At 55.2% G+C, this 21595-nt stretch overlaps 5 protein-coding genes across 5 annotated transcripts; 2 read left to right on the top strand and 3 right to left on the bottom strand.

The window, feature by feature from the left end:
* Positions 1-840: 840 nt before the first annotated feature.
* On the bottom strand, positions 841-4497 carry PG985_008210 (uncharacterized protein; the record flags this gene model as incomplete). Its single annotated transcript, XM_066827978.1, has 1 exon — positions 841-4497. One exon carries the CDS (start codon positions 4495-4497, stop codon positions 841-843), a length of 3657 nt encoding a protein of 1218 aa, XP_066682890.1.
* Positions 4498-7129: 2632 nt separating this feature from the next.
* Positions 7130-9131, bottom strand: PG985_008209 (RNA polymerase II transcription factor; the record flags this gene model as incomplete). Its single annotated transcript, XM_066827977.1, has 2 exons — positions 7130-8931; positions 8987-9131. The coding sequence occupies 2 exons, from the start codon at positions 9129-9131 to the stop codon at positions 7130-7132; spliced, it is 1947 nt and encodes a 648-aa protein (XP_066682889.1).
* Positions 9132-11305: 2174 nt separating this feature from the next.
* Positions 11306-14498, top strand: PG985_008208 (2-oxoglutarate dehydrogenase; the record flags this gene model as incomplete). Its single annotated transcript, XM_066827976.1, has 2 exons — positions 11306-13895; positions 13954-14498. 2 exons carry the CDS (start codon positions 11306-11308, stop codon positions 14496-14498), a joined length of 3135 nt encoding a protein of 1044 aa, XP_066682888.1.
* Positions 14499-15492: 994 nt separating this feature from the next.
* Positions 15493-17972, top strand: PG985_008207 (uncharacterized protein; the record flags this gene model as incomplete). Its single annotated transcript, XM_066827975.1, has 3 exons — positions 15493-15631; positions 15676-16451; positions 16962-17972. 3 exons carry the CDS (start codon positions 15493-15495, stop codon positions 17970-17972), a joined length of 1926 nt encoding a protein of 641 aa, XP_066682887.1.
* Positions 17973-18468: 496 nt separating this feature from the next.
* Positions 18469-20895, bottom strand: PG985_008206 (leucine carboxyl methyltransferase; the record flags this gene model as incomplete). Its single annotated transcript, XM_066827974.1, has 4 exons — positions 18469-19876; positions 19933-20460; positions 20524-20744; positions 20809-20895. 4 exons carry the CDS (start codon positions 20893-20895, stop codon positions 18469-18471), a joined length of 2244 nt encoding a protein of 747 aa, XP_066682886.1.
* Between the last annotated feature and the right edge of the window lie 700 nt (positions 20896-21595).

Here is a 21595-nt window from a genome sequence, read left to right as displayed (position 1 = left end):
TCCCTATATATATATATCAGAACATCGCTTAAATGAGGACTCTTGGAGCCATATCATATATCTCACATCACTAAATCGGGACACCAGAACCAAGCTTATTCTTTCTTATTACAGCAGCCAGAAAAGGCGTCCCCCCCCCCCCCTTGAATTAATCCATACCACACACAGGTAATGTGTGATGACGACAAGCCAGTAGTATATATCCCCTATAGTACAGAAAGAAGAACATCCCTCCCTCCCTCTCTTTCTCAACACGAGAAGCGCCGAATCCAATCTAAAGCCCTGAATGAACCCCGGAAAACCCATTTGATATATAACTTAACAAACAGTAGTTCGCCGGAGTGTTGATATCTTTTGTACACCAAAACCTCGCTTCCCATGTTGTATAATATAACTGATATATGTGCACCTAGAAAGGAAATGGGGGAAAAGGCCACTTTCTCTCTCTCTTGCTTTGCTTTCTATATGCGCAACCGGCAGCGCTGACGATCGATGAAAAGTTGATATATATGTAAGCTGCGTGCGCGTGCCATGTCGTGCCAGACAAAGAGCAAAAGTAAGTAATCATCATCAAAGGTGCCGCCGTCGTACCGATTATTAATCTTTCTTCTTCTCCCTCTTCTAATCGCCCCCCATAAAATTGCTGCGTAAATGCGTATAACAGACGTTTTCTTCTTTCTTGGATGAGGAGAAACTCATCATCCGATTCGTCTCAAAAGCGTTTCAATCGTTTGCTTGCTGCTGTTGCTACTGCAAGGAGGTAGAGAAAGCCCCTCAGCCGCAACCCCTGCCGCCCACAGCCAGCCAGCCGCCCAGTCCCGGAAGGCAGTCGAGGAAGCCCTAGATCCGGCCGCCCTCCACGACCTCGCGCCCCAGGACCTCGATCTCGCCCGACTCGGCCGTGCGCCGCCGCTCCAGCACCCACCGCGGCTCCCCGCCGCCGGGCCCGTCCCCCTCCTCCTTGACGTACGAGATGGAGTCGGCGCTGCCCTTGTGCCGGTGGCCCATGCCCATGCCCATGCCCGGCGGCCGCTGCTGCGACGGCACCCCGGGCTGGGGGCTCAGCACCGCGCTCGCCGCGCTGGCCTGGTCGTCAAAGTCCCCCTCCGCATCGTCCGCCTCCTCGTCTTCCAGCACGGGCGGGAACGTCGTGGGTTGTTGTGCTGGTTGCGTCGGTATCGGGGGCGGCGAGAACAGGGGCTGAGGGATAGCAGAAGGTACCGGGCCTGCCACCGCCGCTGGGTTCGGGCTCGAGTTTGTACCCAACGCCGCCGGGTTCAATGACGGCACCGGCGGGACAGCAGAATTATGCGGTAATGACGGGATGGACATAGTAAGCGTCGGACTGCCCGACCCGCTCGCGGCGCCCGACTCGGCGCTCTGACTCCAAATCGAGAAGGCTGAGTTCTTCCGACCGTACATGTCGTGGCCGCCCGGGATCTGCTCGCGGCCCTCGGGGCTCCAGGGGCTCGCGATGTCGTTATTACGATCGCTGGGGGACCCGTCGCGCGAGCTCACGAGCGAGGCCTGAGAGTCGCCCCACGCCTTGGACCGCAGGCGCAGCAGGGCCGACAGGGACATGTTGTCGTCGTCGGCCATCATGGCGAGCTGGGCCAGGCCGGGGCTTTGCAGCGACGAGAGCTCCCGGGCCGTCGTGCTGTTGGGCGACATGAGACTCATAATCGAGTTGCGGTTGGAGTACTCCGACCGCTCGGTGATGGGGGTCAGGTTCGGCTCCCGCGAGATCAGGTGGCCGGACTTGGAGCGCGCCAGCCCCTGGTTCGAGCCGAAGAAGCCCCCGTAGAAGGGGTCCGTGTCGCTTCCCTGGTTCATGTTGCGGTGCGGTATCGGCTGGGCGGGGGTGGCGTAGAAGCCAAACTCCTGCCCGTACCACCCGTCAGAGTCATGAGCCAGTGCGCTTGCGTTCGCTTCCGCAATAATGGCGTCGTCGTCCAACTCATAGTCGTCGAGGCCGTTGGAGAAGCCGTCGTCAAAACCATCGTCAAATTCGTAGTCGTCGAAGGAGTCGATGTTGGCATTAGACTGGCCAGACCCCCCAGAGGTCGTTGGCGATGTAATGGTCACATCGGTTGGCAGTGGCGGGTCCGAATCTCTACGGAATTTGCCCGACGCGGCAGCCTTGTGTGCAGCCGCTGCTAGTGCTGCTTGGTAGGCTGCCATATTGTCCGTCTCGGTGGTGGTGGAACACTCCGGTTGTGGTTGTTCAAGTCCGTTGGGTGATGAACTCTTCTCTTCCTCGGGTTGGTTGTTGTCAACCGGCAATGGCTCCTGGTTGGGCACAACACTCAAAGAGGTATGCGCGGTCGACTGAGAGATCGCAGACGCTCCGGATAGACGTGAGGTTACGTCATCAGATTCGCGTTTAGCTTGTTCTTCGGCAGCCTGTCTGCGAGCGAGCGCACTTGCAAACACTCCAGCTAGCGGCCTGCCATATTGATCGGTATCCTCCAAGTCGAACAAGGCCTCGTCGATAGCTATACCGTCCCCTTCTCCCTCGAGACCAGCACCGCCAAAGTAGAGTTCGTCGTCTGGCTGCAAGGGTGCAGGGACGGGAGCAGGAGCAGGAGCGGGAGCGGGGATGTCTTTCGGTTGGGTTTCCTGTGGCGATGACCGGTTCGAATCGTGAATAGCAGCATCTAGCCCCTGAATCCCAAGTCCAGTCGGGCTGTCGCCACTAAGTAGTGCTTGAGATACGGGGGAGTGCGGATGCGAGGGTTCTGGCGCCTGGACGGAAATCTGTGAAAGTCGGTTGTTGATATCCGGCGTTCCTTGTGTCATGGCGAACCCAATAACATTCCCCTCGGCATCTCGTGGCGTAGTGGCCATCATCGCATCCTGGGGACTTGCCAAGTTGGAGTGAGGGTTGGACCTCTGGAAAACAAAGCCAGCGAAATTTTCCTGGTCGTTGTCTGGGTCGTACTCCTCCACTGGCTCTTCGTATATGTCCTCTTCCTCTTCATCGTAGTCGGCATTGACTCCAGGGATTTTCTCCTCCAGGCCGTCGTCGTAATCCAGATCGTCGTACTCGAAGGGATCCTCGTCAAATTCGTCGTAACGCGAGTCACGGTGACCAGTGACGTCTGGCTGCTTCTCCTGCTCTCTCTGGCGATGCTTCTCCTCCAAAAGCTTTTCGGCATTCGCAGCCCCCATCATGTCGAAGCTGAACCTCGATGATGTGCTCTTCATATGCCGTGGCAGAGCACTGAGCACATCTTTACCCGACATGCCCGACAGGTTCCTCGACAGTGTTGAAATAGACGACGGCACAGAGCTCTTCCTCCGCATCTGCGTGTCCATAAGAGTTATTCGCCGGGCGGCGCTGGTGGACCTCGACGCACTTTCACTCTGCAGGGCGGCCGCGCCGTCGACAGACACGGGGCGTCGTGATTGTATGGAGGCGGATGATCGTCCAGAAAGTTCGCGTTCGTCCTTTGGCGGAACGGGCGGCGCTGCTCGCTGTGGTGGCGATAGGTCCTCTTTGCTGGGTGGTATAGCCTCGGGTACGGTCTGCTCGGCGGGCGGCATGGGGCTCACATTGTTCGATACGGGCTTCTTGGGGCGCGGGGCGCTGAAGTCGTGAACCTTGGTACCCCGGATAGGCTCATACGACGTCTTCCCGCGGTCATTCAGCAGTGACAGCGATAGATCCGGGATGTTCTGGCTGGTTTTCCTCCTCATAAGTAGGGTCGACATGGGGTTCTTGAGAAACGGGAGGCTCTTCCGACCCTTCGGCGGGTCTGGGGCCACATTTTGGTTCGCCGTTGGAGCTGGCTCCGTCTTCATCCGCGCGCCCGGCGGGCGCTTCCCAGTGATGTTGGTGTTGTGCTGAAGATCGGTTGGCGACACGAACGAGCCCACGTTGCTCGACCTGAGGGGCGGTCGTCCCGGCGGACTCGTCACCGCCGAGGCGATGTTGGGCCTGGATGAGTTCCGGCTGTCTAGCGAGTAACTCGAGCTTCTCTCCGAGGGACCAGCCCTGGGGCTTGTAACCGCCCCGGCGGCGGCGGCGGCGGCGGCATCTTGTTCGCGACGGTACTTCAGCCCTCCCAGAAAACCAGTCTGCTCGGTGTAGGGCGACGATCGAGCGGGCACCCGCGGTTCTTCCCGGGAATGGTGCGATTCCGGGTCGCCCACATAGACGGAGTATTCGGAAGCCGAGTATTCCGTCTCGGAGACAGAGGCCACTCGGGCGATCGGAGGCAGGCTGGGCGGCGCTTGGGACGGAGGAGGCGGCGGTGCTTGCTGAGGCTGCGGCGGGGGAGGCGGCGAGGTCAACGGCGGCGACTGCGAACGGGCTGGGGCCTGCTGGCTCTGGGGCGGCGAGGTGGACGATCGGGGGCGAATGTCGGGCGCGGGCACGCTGCTGTCGTCGGGGACGAGCTGCGGAGGCTGCACATCCCAGGAGGCGTTGCTGTCGGGGTTGGGCGACGTGGGATTGGACGGGCCCCGTCGATGGAAGCGCAGATGGGACAACATTTTTTTTTGTTCCGACCGAACTTTAGATGGCACCCCTCCTGACTCAAGAATGCACTCGTCCCGTCAGAGGACGTCACTGGCAACGGGAATGCGACCGACTTAGATGGGCGATGCCCCAAAGACCGTTGCGCCGGGCTACACACGCAGAGGAGGGCTCTTCAAATTTTTGGTTTTTTGGGTTGTTTATTGTTCCTGGTCTATTCTCCGCAGCAAAGCGTCGTCGTCGGCGTGTTTGGTCGTCGTTCATCCAGCGACCAGTAGGCGCAACATGGTGAATCAGCCGAATTGGTAAGGTAGCGACTGGCTGGCCTGATAACGAGCAGGATTGGGAGAGACGAAATCAATCTATGAGCAGGAAATGGAAGTTGTTTCGTTCGTATTTTCCCTTTGGAGAGAAAGATGCGCACGGCGTTTGGCAGGGCTATGTAAAAGCAGCTAGCTAACTAACTGAACTGGCAAAAAATCAATACGAGGCAAGCAGGTTGTTCAATGTTGTTCTCTGATTGATCGGCCTAGCAGCGTTCCTTGTGATTTGCTGCCCAATTAATTGGTGTTACATCTTAACAGACCCCAATCCTTGGAAGGTGGCTGCCGGTTACTGGCGAGGGAGCGCTGGCTTAGTGACCATCAACACGACCACTACGACCTAAACAACTAACGGCTTCAGCCATGGTCCACTGTTTTCCCTGCCCGTGCCCCCCCACCCGCCGACCCTTCCAGTGAGTGGGTTGAATTAAGGTGCTGGCTTTGGTTGCTGTAGCCTTCCATTTGCTCATTCCATCGACTGACTCCGTAACCAGGTCAGATCCCATTCGACGATTTGATCGTTGGACCCCTGGATGGGATGTGACCACCGCGACATACCCGTTTGTTCGTCTCATCGGGAGATCTGAAACCTTGACTCTTCCTTGACAGCCGATCTTCGGCTTCGGTGTCTCTCCCTCTAGACCATCCTGTAGAGCAAGAAACCTAAGTAGGGTAGGTTTGCCTCTTAGCCCGTTGTGTACAGCATCGATATGCGCTCAGAAGTGCGCTATGATAGCACTCGATCCGATTGATCCACAGCGATGCAGCATGACGCGGCGTCCAAGTCCCAGAGATTAGTGGAGATGCATGTCGGGTTGGCGATGGGCTCCTAGCGAGCCAGCCTGCCAGCCGCACGTCAACTACATACGTGTACGGAAGGATGTTTTAGCCGTGTTTTGTACGGCTTGTGCCGGCGACAATGCCTTCTCAGCCTGTCCAGATGCAGCAGCTTGTCGGCTGGCATGCGATCTGCATAACGTGTGTACAGATCATTAGCTGCGGACCGTGTCTGGCTGTCTGGTGGCATGAACCGTTCGATAAAACCGCATGTTCAAAGGAAACGTCTCTGTCTCCTGTGCCTCGATATGCGCGGCTGATTTCCAAAGTATACCTATACCCACCTTCCCTACCACTGGGGATCCATATTCGAGTCCGTCGTTATTATCAATGTGTATCAAAATCCCACTTCATAGCCTATAGTAGGCACTTGCTACCCACGCTTGAGCTTCTCAAAACAAAATGCAGGCTTCTCGCGGCTCAATAACGTATAATGAATGCATCAACTGTATATATGCAATCTATCTTCAGGAGCGCAAGCCAGGGGACGGATCAACTGGACTCTTGAGACCCCTTCGAGCCATCAAGAGGCGATGAACTAGGTACTCACATAAAGTAAACATAAGCATTATTATATAAACTTGAAGGCGTCACATGATGTTGCATAGGGATTAAGAGCCACGGTAGCCTGCTTTGCAAGACCACGATAGCGCTTGTTCTTTCCCTCCCATACTCTGCTCCAGCTTGGTACGTTAATATTCACCCCTTCGAGTTATAGCACGGGTCGTGCTTTGGAGGGATTGCTTGCAATTTTACGTTGCCGAATATACTGCAGGTCGGGTAACTCATCTGAAACCGCAAGTCAAGATCGCCTTATATTGCCAATGGTGTCGCATGCTTCCAAATCACATATTGCAAGAAAAGTAAGGAGGTGCCATGCTTCTATTGGCCAGTTGGCTACCTATGACGGATTTATATGCCTCGCTCGCACTCTAAAAGCCCTCCTTGCTTGGTCAATTGGCCACCCGGTCATCCTGTCGCCATTATACAACATATATATAGTTCCAACAAAAGCGCTTATCGCGATATGCGGGCCAAAAGCCATGGGGCAAGCGGCCGCAGGAATAAACCGTCTTGATCATCCCACTTACTCCAGTTCATGACAGTGGAATAAACGAATAGCGATGTAATAATAAGAAAGACGACACCTTACAATTACCGACGATCAAAAATCGATAATATGGACACCTCAGGCCAACCCGGACGGTCCTCCTGGCATCACATTGGCCATCTCCAATGTCACCAATATAATAAGGACGACCTTAACGAGGATAGGATTAAGTTCATCGCCTCTTGATTTATGGCTCGAAGGGGTCTCAAGAGTCCAGTTGATCCGCCCCCTGGCTTGCGCGCCCGAAGATAGATTGCACGTATACCTATATTCCGCAGAACGGCAGAACTGCTTGCTCTAAAGGAGACTTGGCCGGTTTGTTCCCGCAGGGGCTTGGGGTTGTTGTATTAATCTACTGTAAGCGATCTTCTTAGCTACCTAGCCTTCGGTGCTCGCCTGGATCCCCTCGGCGGCAAGTGCCTTCTGGTATGCAGCGATGGCAGTATCTAGCGACTTGACTACTGGACCCATCAGTTTCACAACGGCGTCCTTTCCTCCACGCACAGCATTGGCATTCAGCTTCCGCTTCTTACCTGTCCGCTGGTATATCTGCCGGATCTCCTCCTTCTTGCGCTCGATCTCCTGATCTCTCGCCTTCTGCGCCTCGGCCTCGACGGCGTTGATGCGCTCCTTGGACCGCTTGAGTGACTCCAGTAGGTATCCGAGCTCTGCGGCCCTGTCGGGATCGCCAGAGAGGAAGGCAGACCAGAACTGGTGTATGAACTCCATCGTAGTCGCATGCGTCAGTTTGCACTTGGCAGCTACCTCGGCGGGCAGGCCCATGGGTGTGGTCTCGTCCGTAGAGTGGCCGTACATCTGTGCCCGCCGTTGAAGGATGCTGTCCAGGATCTGCTTCTGAGCTGCCTTGCGTGCTCCGCGGGATCCCACATGTGCCTTCTTATTCTTATCATCGTCGTCGTCGCTGTCACTTTCGTCGTTGATGCCCAGTGATGCTTGGAAGTCGACGCCACCCGCGCCATCATCACGCAGCAAGCCCAGGTCACCTTGCACGTGCTTCAACAACTTCGTGGGATTTTGCTTAGCAAAGATCTCGTCAGCCGCCGACGCAGCATTGGCCTGATTGGAGAAGAACTGGCTCTGCTCTTTGATGTTCAAGATGATCTTGGACTCCTCGGCCTCGGCGCGCAGATCGCGCAAGGCTAGCTGCTGACTGTGGATGTCGTCCGAGCCGGCAGAGTCAACGGCTGCGCTGTCGGCAGCCGAGACATTCGCCAGCATCTTCCCACTTATGCTGTTGAGAGTGGGTATAATGGGTACGTCTTGTCGACCTCTTGGCCGCATCTCATGATCCTTCCGGTTGCCGCCCTTGGATCCACCTTGGTTCTCCTCATTGCCCTCGATATCGATCATATGGGGCACATGCTGGCTTAGAATCTTGCTTGAGAACGCCGTGATGTCTTCATACTCGTCATACTTGTCGAACACCCTGTCGGTGGCTTCCAATCCAGTGGCGCGCTCGCCCCTCAGTAGCTTCGACAATTTACTCAGAAAGAAACGTTCCCAGAATTCGCCTTCACTGAGTGGAGGCACGTTCTCGTTGTAGATCTTCTTGACCAAGGGATGTTGGTCGAAGATCATCCGAACCTGCTCAACGGTGATGTTGAGTTTCATCGTATTAGGCTTGTCAGGTTCGGTGCTTTGTTCGATGATCGGTTTGACCGTCGCAAGGACATTGTACGGTCCCTTTTTCTGGCTTCGCTCAATAGCATGAGCCCGGAGCAGATTTATGCGTGTGGACCAGAACTGCATGTTGAATATGGCATCCGACATGGAGTCGGGCTTCGTGGATCGGCCTTCCATGTACATTTGGTGAAGGCTCCTGTCTGTTTTCATCAAGGATTGCTGGAGTTCGATATCCATCTTGAGCTGCGCATCGTCAAAGAAGCGAGCAGAAGACGGTTTAGAGTTGACCGCATTCGCAAAGGCCATGGAACCCGAGGCGCTACCGGCTGCGCCGGCAGGCCGTGGTACACTTGGATCATTGGCTTTGTATTCGGCCAGAAGCCGCGACAACAAATCCTTCAGTACGTTCGCCTCCCCTCTGGGATCTGTTGGCGAGTTGAAGTGGAAGAGATAGGAGACGGGCTCTGCACCGTCCTTTGCTTTCTCGAAAATCTTCAGCATGACCTTGGCTGCAGTGTCAGGCGTCTGCTGGAGATCTGTTACCTGGAATTAGCAGTGATCCTATCCTCGTCAAGATCGTCCTCATCATACTGGTTACATTGGAGATGGCCAATGTGATGCCAGGAGGACCTTCCGGGTTGGCCTGAGGTGTCCATATTATCGATTTTTGATCGTCGGTAACTGTGAGAATGCCTTCCTTCTTCTTGTACGCTGCCGTACCTCGGGGGATAGCCATGGCGTCGAATCACACACGAGCGCACCTTCCGGAGTGAGCTCCAGGCTTCATTCAGGCCTCAGCGCTGATCCTGTCAGCATGTGTGAGGAAACTGCGATGTCAGTCAGACTGATGCGATATGACTCTAGGCGCAAGAAAGGGATGGAAGATGTTGTTTTAGGTTCATCATCAAAAGCTTTGTTCTGGCACGCATGATGACTTTGGAGGAAAGCTTAAGCCACATCCGCATCAAAGCACCACCTCAATTCAATAGGCGGCCACAGCCACAACCAGTAGGACCATCAAATAGATACCGGAATAACCAGGTGCCAGGTTAATTGCCTACCTAATGCTTAAAGCACTCAACTGGAATAATCAATAATTCAAATAGATACCGGAATAACCAGGTTAATTGCCTACCTAACGCTTGAAGCACTCAACTGGAATAATCAGTAATAATACACAACCGAGGTATATAAGTATTCAATTACGCGAGTGTAATAATTGCCCGATTACTCCTGCACCATTATTGTATCAATTGCCAGCTGTCGGGAGAAGCCTGGCTGTTTGGTTAGTCCGGTATCTTGTGATGTTCCTTCTGCCACAGCCAGGACCCAACCGCCCTTCATTTCCCCGTTAGGCCTGACATATCAATTACTTGCATACGGTCCTACAGTTAGTTGCATGTGGCTGACATTCCATCATCGGTTCAATGCGGTCAGAAGCTACCTAAGCCAAAAATAGTGGTGGAGTTCTGACAGATGTCGTTGCCACCTTCTCCAGTCTTTGCCTCAGCAGAAGTCGGAGCTGAGCTGTCCTTGCCCCGTCCCAAACCGCCCAAATTGCCTAGGTTCTCCAGCTTGCCGAAAAGTCTATCTGCCCGCAGATCCTGAGCGTATTGGGCGAGAGCTCTTGTTTCATTCACCAAGATGGGATATTTCTAAGGTCCAAGGATGAATATTGGTCGCTTTGCAGTAGTCCTCCTGGCACCTGGCATGGACTCCCAAATAGAATTCAATTGACGGTTGGCACTTCGCAAACTATCACTTTACCTGCATTTCCGGGCTGAAACATTACGTCGCTGTGCAGAGAGACTTGGAGATGCCAAGGCAAAAGTCCAACCCGTCAGGGTGCATAGGCCCGTAAACAACTGGCAGTTGAGCTACCGCTCTAAACAGCTCATGTCGGAGATTGACCGGGCCTAGCTATTTCTGGCCCATTGATGCTATTTGCAGGTGCATGCGAGCCAAACACTGCATGCTCGAACGCGAGGCTTTTCGGCTTTGGTTTCGCGATGCTTGGCCGGGACTCTCGGGACTCTCGCGGCATCTCGTAGGGAGCTAGCACCTCTTTTCTGGACCAGCAAGCCGGCTTTCCCCTGGTCGCTCCCCTATCCACGGTAGTTACGATAATAATTACATAATTGCATAACCGAGGCGGTTCGTGGCCCGGCAATACGCGGAGTGTCTTCAAAACTTTCTATGTAGGGCTATTGGCTATGGCCTTATTGGTCGGGTGAATGGGGCAAAGAAAGACGGGCACTGGAGTTTGTAGGAGAGACAGGTAGGTACATACGTACATGCATGGATATCTTCTATGATCTCTGGCAGCAACAGTGGGATGCAAGACACTTTTGTCAGGCAAAGGTAATAGTGCATGCGCATGCGAGTGCCTAGTAGATATATGTGTGTGTGTGCAGACAGAGAATGAAAGGGCTTATGGACATCTTTTGATGCGGCAAGAAGGGTTATTGCCTGTGTAGAGAGATGCACTGCTCATAGGTGCGGTAAGTATGAGGGAGGAGAAAGCAGAAGCTAAAGAAGGGAGGCCAGCATGGAGTTTTGCAGGGGGTGGATGGCTGTTCGGGCCCTGTGACAGGGTAGTCGCGACTTTTTCTGCAGCTACTTGTTTCCCATGACTTGTTCCACGATTCTTTTAGGCCTTCTCTCTTCCTAAAGACTTCAACGTCACCAATTCCTACGAGACTTACTCCGCCGCTCATTTCTCTTTCCTCGTTTCAATCCCATTTCTTTCGAGAAAAGGAGGGTTGGAGCTTGCAGGTACGGAGTATTTTTGCAATATCATAATCCCGCCCTCTCTGGTTTGCTGCTTTTCATGAGGCCAGCATCCATCCGTCATTAATTCCCTCCACCTAAATAGCTCGTCACAGCTTGTTGCAAGCATAGCCTGGTGCCATGCTCAGCAGTTCCATTCGCCGATCTGGCTGCCAGCTCCTGCGAGCTAGCAGCCAGTCCACACGATGCGCTGCTCAGAGCTCGAGAAGTTATTCTCTCGCCTCGGCTCGCCGCCCCCTCGCCCTGTCGACGGCTTCCGCCCAGCGCCGATATGCCTCAGCCCAGGCCTCGAGTCCGGACCCGAGCGACAACTTCCTCTCCGGCAGCACCGCCAACTATATCGATGAGATGTACATGCAATGGAAGGAAGACCCCCAGAGCGTCCACGTCTCGTGGCAGGTCTACTTCAAGAACATGGAGAGCGGCGACATGCCCATCTCCCAGGCCTTCACGCCCCCTCCCAACTTGGTCCCCGGTGCTGCTGGCGCCACGGGCGGTGTCGTCGGCACCATCGGTCAGGGACAGGGTTCAGATGTCACCAACCACTTGAAGGTGCAATTGCTGGTGCGCGCATACCAGGCCCGCGGCCACCACAAGGCCAACATCGATCCCCTCGGCATCCGCAATGAGTCCAAGGGCTTCACCAACGTCAAGCCCAGAGAGCTGCAGCTCGAACACTACCAATTCTCCGAAAAGGACCTGGATGCTGAGTATAGTCTTGGCCCCGGTATCCTGCCTAGATTCAAGCGCGATGGCCGCGACAAGATGACCCTCCGCGAGATCATTGCCGCATGTGAAAAGATCTACTGCGGTTCCTACGGTGTCGAGTTCATCCACATCCCGGACCGAGAGAAGTGCGACTGGCTCCGAGAGCGTGTCGAGGTTCCCCAGCCCTTCAAGTACTCCATCGACGAGAAGCGCCGTGTCCTCGACCGTCTCATCTGGAGTTCCAGCTTCGAGTCTTTCCTGGCCACCAAGTACCCCAACGACAAGCGATTCGGTCTGGAAGGTTGTGAAACCCTGGTCCCCGGTATGAAGGCCCTGATCGACCGCAGTGTTGACTACGGTGTTAAGGACATTGTCATTGGTATGCCCCATCGTGGTCGTCTTAACGTTCTCAGCAACGTCGTCCGTAAGCCCAACGAGTCTATCTTCAGCGAGTTTGCCGGCAGTGCTGGTGGCGAGGACGAAGGTTCCGGCGATGTGAAGTACCATCTCGGTATGAACTTCGAGCGTCCTACTCCCTCGGGCAAGCGTGTCCAGCTTTCTCTCGTTGCCAACCCCTCCCACTTGGAGGCCGAGGACCCCGTCGTCCTTGGAAAGACCCGAGCTATCCAGCACTACAACAACGACGAGGCGACGCACCGAACCGCCATGGGTGTCCTGCTGCACGGTGATGCTGCTTTCGCCGCCCAGGGTATTGTCTACGAATGTCTCGGTTTCCACTCTCTCCCCGCCTTCTCTACCGGTGGTACCATCCACCTGGTCGTCAACAACCAGATTGGTTTCACTACCGATCCTCGATTCGCCCGATCCACCTCGTACTGCACGGATATTGCCAAGGCCATCGATGCCCCCGTCTTCCACGTCAATGCCGACGATGTCGAGGCCGTGAACTTTGTCTGCCAGCTGGCTGCCGACTGGCGTGCCGAGTTCCAGTCCGATGTCGTTATCGACATGGTCTGCTACCGAAAGCACGGTCACAACGAGACTGATCAGCCCTCTTTCACTCAGCCCCTCATGTACAAGCGCATCAGCGAGAAGAGCCCCCAGATTAACCTCTACGTCGAGAAGCTGCTCAAGGACGGCTCTTTCACCAAGGAGGACGTTGAGGAGCACAAGCAGTGGGTCTGGGGCATGCTCGAGGAGAGCTTTGCCAAGTCTAAGGAGTACCAGCCCACCTCCAAGGAGTGGACCACTTCTGCTTGGAACGGCTTCAAGTCCCCTAAGGAGCTGGCCACCGAGATTCTCCCTCACATGCCTACTGGTGTGGACCAGAGGACACTGGAGCACATTGGTGGAGAACTGGGCTCTGCGCCCGAGGGCTTCCACATTCACAAGAACCTGAAGCGTATTCTGCAGAACCGCTCCAAGTCTGTGACTGAGGGTAAGAACATTGACTGGTCCACAGCCGAGGCTCTTGCTTTCGGTTCGCTGGTGACTGAAGGCCACCACGTCCGTATCTCCGGTCAGGATGTCGAGCGTGGTACCTTCTCGCAGCGTCACGCTGTGCTCCATGACCAGGAGAGCGAGGATACCTACACCCCCCTGCAGCACATCAGCAAGGACCAGGGCAAGTTTGTCATCTCCAACTCGTCCCTGAGTGAGTTCGGTGCTCTTGGCTTCGAGTACGGTTACTCTCTGTCTTCCCCTAACGCTCTCGTCATGTGGGAGGCCCAGTTCGGTGACTTTGCAAACAACGCTCAGTGCATCATCGATCAGTTCCTTGCCTCCGGTGAGGTGAAGTGGATGCAGCGAACTGGTCTCGTCATGTCTCTGCCCCACGGTTACGATGGCCAGGGACCCGAGCACTCTTCCGGTCGTCTGGAGCGATACCTGCAGCTGTCCAACGAGGATCCTCGCATCTACCCCGACGCCGAGAAGATCCAGCGCCAGCACCAGGACTGCAACATGCAGATTGCCTACATGACCACCCCGGCCAACCTGTTCCACGTCCTGCGCAGGCAAATGCACAGGCAGTTCCGCAAGCGTAAGTTTATCTAACCCGTATACGAATCAATGAAATCGCAGACTAACACGTGTATTAGCTTTGGTCATCTTCTTCTCCAAGTCCCTGCTGCGACACCCTCTGGCCCGCTCGAGCATTGAGGACTTCACCGGCCCCGATGCTCAGTTCCAGTGGATCATCCCCGACCCTGAGCACCAGACTGGCGCCATCAAGGCTCCCGAGGAGATTGAGCGCGTCGTTCTCTGCTCTGGCCAGGTCTGGGCTACTCTGTCCAAGTACCGCCAGGAGAACAAGATCGACAACGTTGCCTTCACCCGTATCGAGCAGCTTAACCCCTTCCCTTGGCAACAACTGAAGGAGAACCTCGACATGTACCCCAACGCCAAGACGATTGTGTGGTGCCAAGAGGAGCCCCTGAACGCCGGTGCCTGGAGCTTCGTGCAGCCGCGTATCGAGACGCTGCTCAACAACACGCAGCACCACGACCGCAAGCACGTCATGTACGCCGGCCGCAACCCCTCGGCTTCGGTGGCCACCGGTCTCAAGTCGGTGCACCAGAAGGAGGAGGCCGACCTCCTTGACATGGCCTTCACCGTCACGCAAGACAAGCTCAAGGGCGAGTAAAGCGTGTGAAACGAAAGGGAACGTCAATTGGAGGTCATTTGTTGCATAGCTGTTTCCCTACAGTCTTTCTTGTATTGTAGCATTTGTGTATAACGCGTCCTCGAGATCCCTTTGTCGAGGCTAGATAGACTGGTGTTTGGGACAGCATTATTGTGGAAGTAATGCATATTTCTTTTTGGTTCGACCCACGCTTTCTGCTGATTTGATTATGTGTTTCGTGATACCGCTGATCTACATAGACTTGATGCCGCTGGCCGTGATCTTGGAGCGATCGGCTGTGTGACTTAGAAATCATTGCGCAACAACCCCAAATAACACCAATGTCACAAGGTATACATATGACTAACTTTACCTTTCAGGTGCTCGCAGCCTACGTAAGAATACTAATAGCTGGTCAGACAAGGTCAAGTAAAGGTGCAGGATTGAAGCATCACGAACAAGGGTTACCTGGCTGTTGTGTTACAAATGGACACTCGAGGTATGATTACACCCTCCAACACTGCAATGCTACAGTCAATTCTAACATGCAGCTTTATCAGCACAGGGGGACAAGCTCCGCCGATCGCCCCAGACGTAACGAGTTGATCGGCTCGTCCCGACCACTAACGGACCCTTGTCCCCCTCTTATCTATGGTGTCTATGCAGGCATGTATGTATACCTGGTCTTGGCATATCTGCCAGATAGGTAACACAGAACATGGGGTGTGGGATAAGCTCTAGCTCTAGCATTGGAGATATTCCGGATAGGAATTATGTCGCGACCCGGGTGATTGGACGCTCGCTCGCAAGTGCCGCTACTGGTAGGGATGGGTGTTCCGTTGACGACTCGGTTGGAAAAGTGTAGTGCCCCCCTCCCCAATAGGCTACCCGACTGGGTGGACTCTTTTACTTTATGCTCTTGCCCGTCAGATAATAGGTGGCAGAGAAATCAACTATTTCGTTTGCTTCTTTTCAGACTTATACGTCCGGTTAAATGAATGAAGGGAAGAATACCATGGATCTCCAACAGCAAATGAGAAGGCGCGGTGGTGCCCTCCGGGAGAAGGTCTACCTCAGGGTTACACAGCCAAGCAGCTGGAGGCTGCCAAAGCAGTCCAGCAGCATTGCGCCGCCCGATGTGTGGACAAATGCTGGTGAGCTATACGGTCCCGGTACCCTGGTTGATACTGCTATGAAGCGAGGCGACTGACGCTGTGCGACGGACAGATCAAGATCCTGTACCGGAGGAGAAACGAACGTAATCACCCCTTCTACTCCTTCTACTCGGCGATATATTTAGCCTGTACTACTGCGACTGTTGCTGTTTCTACGTCACTGACAGCTCCCCCCTCCAGATGGACCAAATGGGCCTTCATCACGTACTGGTTCAGCGACCTCATCACCATCTCGACCTGGATGCAGGCGAGCGCCATCATGACGACGGGCCTGTCGGCCACGGACGCCATCCTCATCGTCCTGGCGGCGGGCCTCTGCAACGCCGTGCCGACGGTGCTCAACGGCGCCGTCGGCTCCGAGCTGCACATCCCCTTCCCCATCGCCATCCGCGCCGCCTACGGCCACCGCCTCGCCTATTTTTGTGTCGTCACCCGCGGCGTCCTGGCCCTCTTCTGGTTCGGCGTCCAGAGCGCCAACGGCGGCGCCTGCGTCACCGCCATCCTGACGGCGATATGGCCCAGCTACGCTCGGTTCCCCAACCATCTCCCCGAGTCGGCGGGGACGACGAGCCAGGGGCTCTTGAGTTACTTTGTTTATTGGTGTATTCAGTTTCCCCTGCTGCTCATCCCGACCCATAAGCTCCAGCGCATGTTCTGGGTTAAGACGGTGCTCGTGCCGCCCATGGCTGTCGCTATGGTTGTCTGGATCACGGTTCGGGCCGGTGGGCAGGGCGAGTTCTTCTATGCGCCGGCGACGGTGTCGGGGTCGAAGCGGGCGTGGCTTTGGCTGTCTAACTTGGTAGGTTCTGCTCTTTGAAACGATTTCTGTCTTTATCTTCCTGGCAGTATCCCTTCCCCTATTTCGTCCTGGAAGGCAAATGTGTCTGTCCAAAAAGAATAGAGCAAAAAAAAGAAAGAAAAGAGATATGGGTGGTCGAGCTCCCAGTATGTTGTTGCATCCGTCCCGAAGTGGCTCGAGGTGATTGCGACAACATCTGCTGGGTGGTAGGATCGAACGAGGATGCTATGGCAGGGTGTCTCCGAGTACGAGGCGGTCGGAAGAGGCTTACCACCAGCACAGTCCAGCGTAATCACTACCACTCGACCACCATTGGGAAAACAGGCAGCTAATGGGAATTATTACCTTACCTTCTCCCCCCCTCTGCACAATGGTGGTACCCCACCCTTCTATCACAGCTGCTCCCTACAGCACCCCTCCCCCTCCTCCTCCTCCCTTTGGGCCAACACAATAGCCATAATGGAATGATTCTTCTTGTCTCCTAAGCTAACAGAGACCCTATGCGATCAGACCAGCGTCACCGGCGGCTACTCGACCCTCGCCGTCAACATCCCCGACTTCTCGCGCTTCAGCAAGTCGCGCGGCGCGCAGCTGTGGCAGCTGCCCGTGATCCCCCTCTTCAAGACCATCTGCGGCGTCTTCGGCGTCATCTCGGCGAGCGCCTCGCGCCACCTGTACGGGCAGACGTACTGGAGCCCCCTCGAGATCATCGCGCAGTGGCAGTCGACGCCCGGCGGCCGCGCCGCCGCCTTCTTCGCCGCCGGCATCTGGCTGCTGGCCCAGATCAGCGTCAACGTCTCGGCCAACTCCATCAGCTTCGCCAACGACATCACCACGCTCTGCCCGCGCTACATCAACATCCGCCGGGGGGTCGTCTTCGCCTCGGTGGTCGGGGGCTGGGCCCTCTGTCCCTGGATCATCGTCTCGTCCGCGTCCACGTTCCTGAGTTTCATGTCCAGCGCCGCGTCGTTCATGGGGCCCGTGGCGGGGATCCTGTTCGCCGACTACTGGCTCGTCAAGCGCAAGCGCTACGACGTGCCTGCTCTGTATGACCCTCGGGGTATCTACGGGTCCTGCAACTGGCGCGCCGCGGTCACGAGCTTGGTCGTTATTGCGCCCCTCTTGCCGGGCATCGCCAATAAGGTCACGCCCCAGAATGTCCGCGTCGGGGCGGGGATCGCGAACCTGTTCGCCATTAACTGGCTGTATGGGTTTTTCGCGTCCATCGCTATGTACTGCGCCCTTAACTACGCCGCGCCTGACCGCCGGACCCTCATCCCCGCCGTGGTCCCCGGCTATAGCGACGTGGGGCAGGGGCCGCTGCACGGGGTACAGCCACCTGGGATCGGTGGCGACGATGTCGAGAGCCAGCGCGGCGGCGGCGGCGAGGGCGGTAATAGCAGTAGTCTCCGTAGCTCGGACGAAAAAATGGCGAGCGCTGCCGGAGGGGGGGGGGGGGCTGCTAAATCCGGAATAGCAGCAATGGCGCCGGCATCCAAGGAGGGCAATGGGTCCGTTTAGTGGCACGCAACGCCATTGCCTGATGTGAAGGTTTGAGCTGCGTTAGATGGAGGAGATCCCGATAGCGGTAGTTTCTACTTTAGTCCGATACCCTGTTGACATGAATGGGACCGTCTCTCTTTGACGATTATCATGTATCTAATAGAGAAACAGATGCAATATTGGTCCGTATGTAGTGACCCTTTTGTGCAACAAGATTACTGGTCTACGTTGAAGAGCGGGATGACTGGTCAATCGAGAATACTGGATCGTAGGCTGTCGTGTTCCTCAGCCCAGCTTATAAGTGGTTTAAACATAACATGAAGTTTCAGGGGTATCTCCCTTGATTTATTTTGAACAGCGTGAGCTCTTGTATGTATGTTTTTTCCCTCCCTAAATCGACCCGAATGACGATGTTCATGCCAACAGCAGCTCGCTCGTCAAACGCCCGAGGTAGAACTACTTACTCTCGGGACTCGAGCTACACTCGCGGAATATTAATCAAGTCAGGCGGGGATTATTGTACAGTCGCGTTCTCTATAAACTCCACGCTTTTCTGGAACCTCCATGGAACAGGAGCTGAATCTTGAGATGGCGTTGGATCTTCAGGCATGTTGTAACGTAAGCTGTACGTCCCCGAATTCCAGTATGTCCCGAATGAGTAGCAAGTGGCACCACCACTCATTACAACCAGATCTCCAGTAGCCGAGGTGCAGACCGATATCCCAAGCAACGCAGGTCGAGGTATGTCGGTTGGCGATGTGGCTCCCGGCTGGATGATCGGGGCTGCTCCAGATATCCGAATTTTAGAGCCGCTGGTGCTTATAAGCAGCAGCTCTTCGTCTCTAGGAATCACCCGATCCTTGATAATCCCCCCAATAATGAGCAGGTTTCCATCATCGCCCATCGCCACGCTGGCGCCAAAGCGATATAACGTAGACTCGGTGGGCCATTTGGCATTGGGCTGAGTACGCCCACTATCATCAGTAGTCGACACGGCCTCGAAGCGTAACTCTGGCTTATCGGTGCCCCTGAGACTTAGGCGCCAGTGCAGGGCTTGCTCTGCTAGCGTGCCATCTTCCAGAAGGCCACCCATGAGCAACCCATGGAATCCTGCCGTGGGCTCGCCGTTTGCGGGATCAGGAGAGATTGTGTCAGGGTAGGAGACCAGGACGGCCCCGAAGACAGGCACATAGTTTTCCCCAGAAACGACGCACTCTGTCCAGCCAACATCGGGCTGGTAGAGCAAACAGCTCTTAAAAACAGTAGTCGAATCCGTCTTCCCGCCGACTACCAGCGCCATACTCGACTGGCCGAGGCGGGTAGCCGAGTGCCTAAATAACGGCTGCGGTAGGTCTGTTGCCTTTTGCCACGAGCGTGTAGTGCCGTCAAATCTCCAACAATCCCGGAAGGCACTTGATGGAGATGCCCTTCCGCCAGCCAGGAGTTGGCCATGTATTCCCAGGTCCACCATACTATGGCACATTCTGCTCGACGGGCCAACCGATAACACATCAATGTCGGCATCTTGTGGGTGCGAAGTGAAGAGGTCGATCGATCTCAAGCGGGTGACGTTACCAAGCCCACATGCATTGCCCAAGAACTCGTGGCCGAACTGATTTTGCATCTTCATCGGGACCCCAAACCGTCGCTGACAGACTTTGCCGGACTCAGTGAATGTGGTGCTGACTTTGAAAGACGGAAGCATGCTGCCCTGTTGGCCTTCCGCCGTGAGATCCCGGCATGGCGGCAGCACGTCCGGTCTGGTATGGGCGGAGACGATGCAGTAGTGGCTGACGAAGATGGCGAACTCCTCCCATTCGTCAAACGGCTCGACCTTGTCGATCTTCAGCCGCTCCTCCGGGGTCAGATACTTCTCGGACGACCAAGCGCCCCAGAGGGACTGCGCGTCGGCGTGCACCCACCTAGGCGGTTGAAGCGTTCCTGCTGTGCTCGGAGAGTCGGGTACTTGTTCACCGACTTGATGGGCGCTCTCATCTTGTTGAAATGGCGGACCATCATGTCGGCAAAGGGGTGGTCTGGCCCATCGGGTAGGATCTGTTCGAGCAAGCAGAACTCGGCTGGGAAAAAGGTCAGTCTCCTGAGAATCGATGGTGTGTCAGGGGGGGGGGGGCTAAACTGACCATGGCCAAGAGTGCTTGCCCATTCAATCACCGAATCGGCTGCTTCCGTCTCCATGTAGGTGATCGAGACCTCGGCGATGAATATGAATTCGCATTCCTGGATGTTGACAACCTTGGACAGAGCATCTTCCAGGCGGTTCAGCTGACGAAGGTCGCAGCCGATCTGAACATACTCGTTACTCGTCAGCTGCAAGTCGGACTGGTCGTCGCCATACTCGAGTCCCGTCAGAACCGAGTGCAGCTCCGGCGTCTCCTGGACAATCCTACGCTTCTTGGAGATGAGATCAGGAAAGTCTATGTCGACAAACTTGGCCCCATGACAAACTTCAGGGTAGCGTGTCATGCACTGCCAGGGTAGTACGTCGCTGACGAACGGGTGATCATTAGCAAAAAAAGTAAAGCAAGGGGGTAGAGGAAGCAGGACTTACCTTCCGGCTCCCAGATTCACGATGACCTTCTTTTTGTTGGATGGGCGCCTCAGAAAATTGCGGACGGAGACATCAATGACGTGCAGCCGGAAGTGGTATCCGCGGTTGACCAGAGGAGAGCGTCTCTGGAACTTCTTGACGAAGAATTGGAAGAAATGGGGCTCGTCGGGATAGTATATGCGCTCGACACTTCTTTTGGAGACGATGCTGCTGCTGTTGGTCTAGAGAAGCAGGAAAGGCCAAGGTCAGAATACGGTTCATGTATTGCGGCATGACATGACATACCGACATGACCAAGTCATCCTGGGCGAGTTCCTTGGTTGAACGGCCCGGCGCCGGGGCCGAGCCCGGTGCTGCTGACTTTTTCGGCATTGCCACACCCCTTGCTGGACGGCCGGATGTCTATGTACTTGACCAAAGTACTTCACTTAGAGCAGCAAGTCCGATCTGACCAGTCGGTGGTGGGACCGGCGTCAAATTTGCTCGAACCAGCTCTTTATGCAGCATAACACGGCAGATCTAGCTTAGGGAGTATTTTCACTGAATGGTGGGGTAGCCACGCAAAGAGTAGTTGAGTCAGAGGAGCTTGAGAACGGGAACGAGAAAAATCTCTATCGACTGACAAGATACTAGCCTACTACCTAAGACGGAAACAATTAGTTGAAGCAATACCTACTAGGTAGAACTCATGGTCCAAGCTCCGAGTATACCTTCATCCTGCCGGGAACCAGCTATACTGTTGGCACCTGAATTTCTGTCACCCCACCATGATTCTTTGTATCTCCGCTTACGATCTCGTCCCCATTTGCGATAGCGATTTTTTATATAATATAGGAATTTGTGAACGTCATTAGGTGCTGGACCAACAGGAATGCGCAGGAAAATGTACCTAAGTTGGATGGTCATACACGGGAGACACAGGGTGCACGTAGAAATAGTCTTTTCCTAGCATTCCCTACTTGCCGGCGGTGGGGGAGGGGCACGGTAGAGATGGGATAGCTATTTGATGATTGGCGCGGACGGTTAGAGCGCTCCAAAGTGTGAGAGTTGAGGCTTTTGAGGCGTCTGACTT

The sequence above is a fragment of the Apiospora marii genome (assembly GCF_038362585.1).
Source record: "Apiospora marii strain CBS 49790 chromosome Unknown utg000005l_segment0_segment0, whole genome shotgun sequence".
NCBI lineage: Eukaryota > Fungi > Ascomycota > Sordariomycetes > Amphisphaeriales > Apiosporaceae > Apiospora > Apiospora marii.
This window is presented reverse-complemented; position numbering and strand designations above follow the sequence as displayed.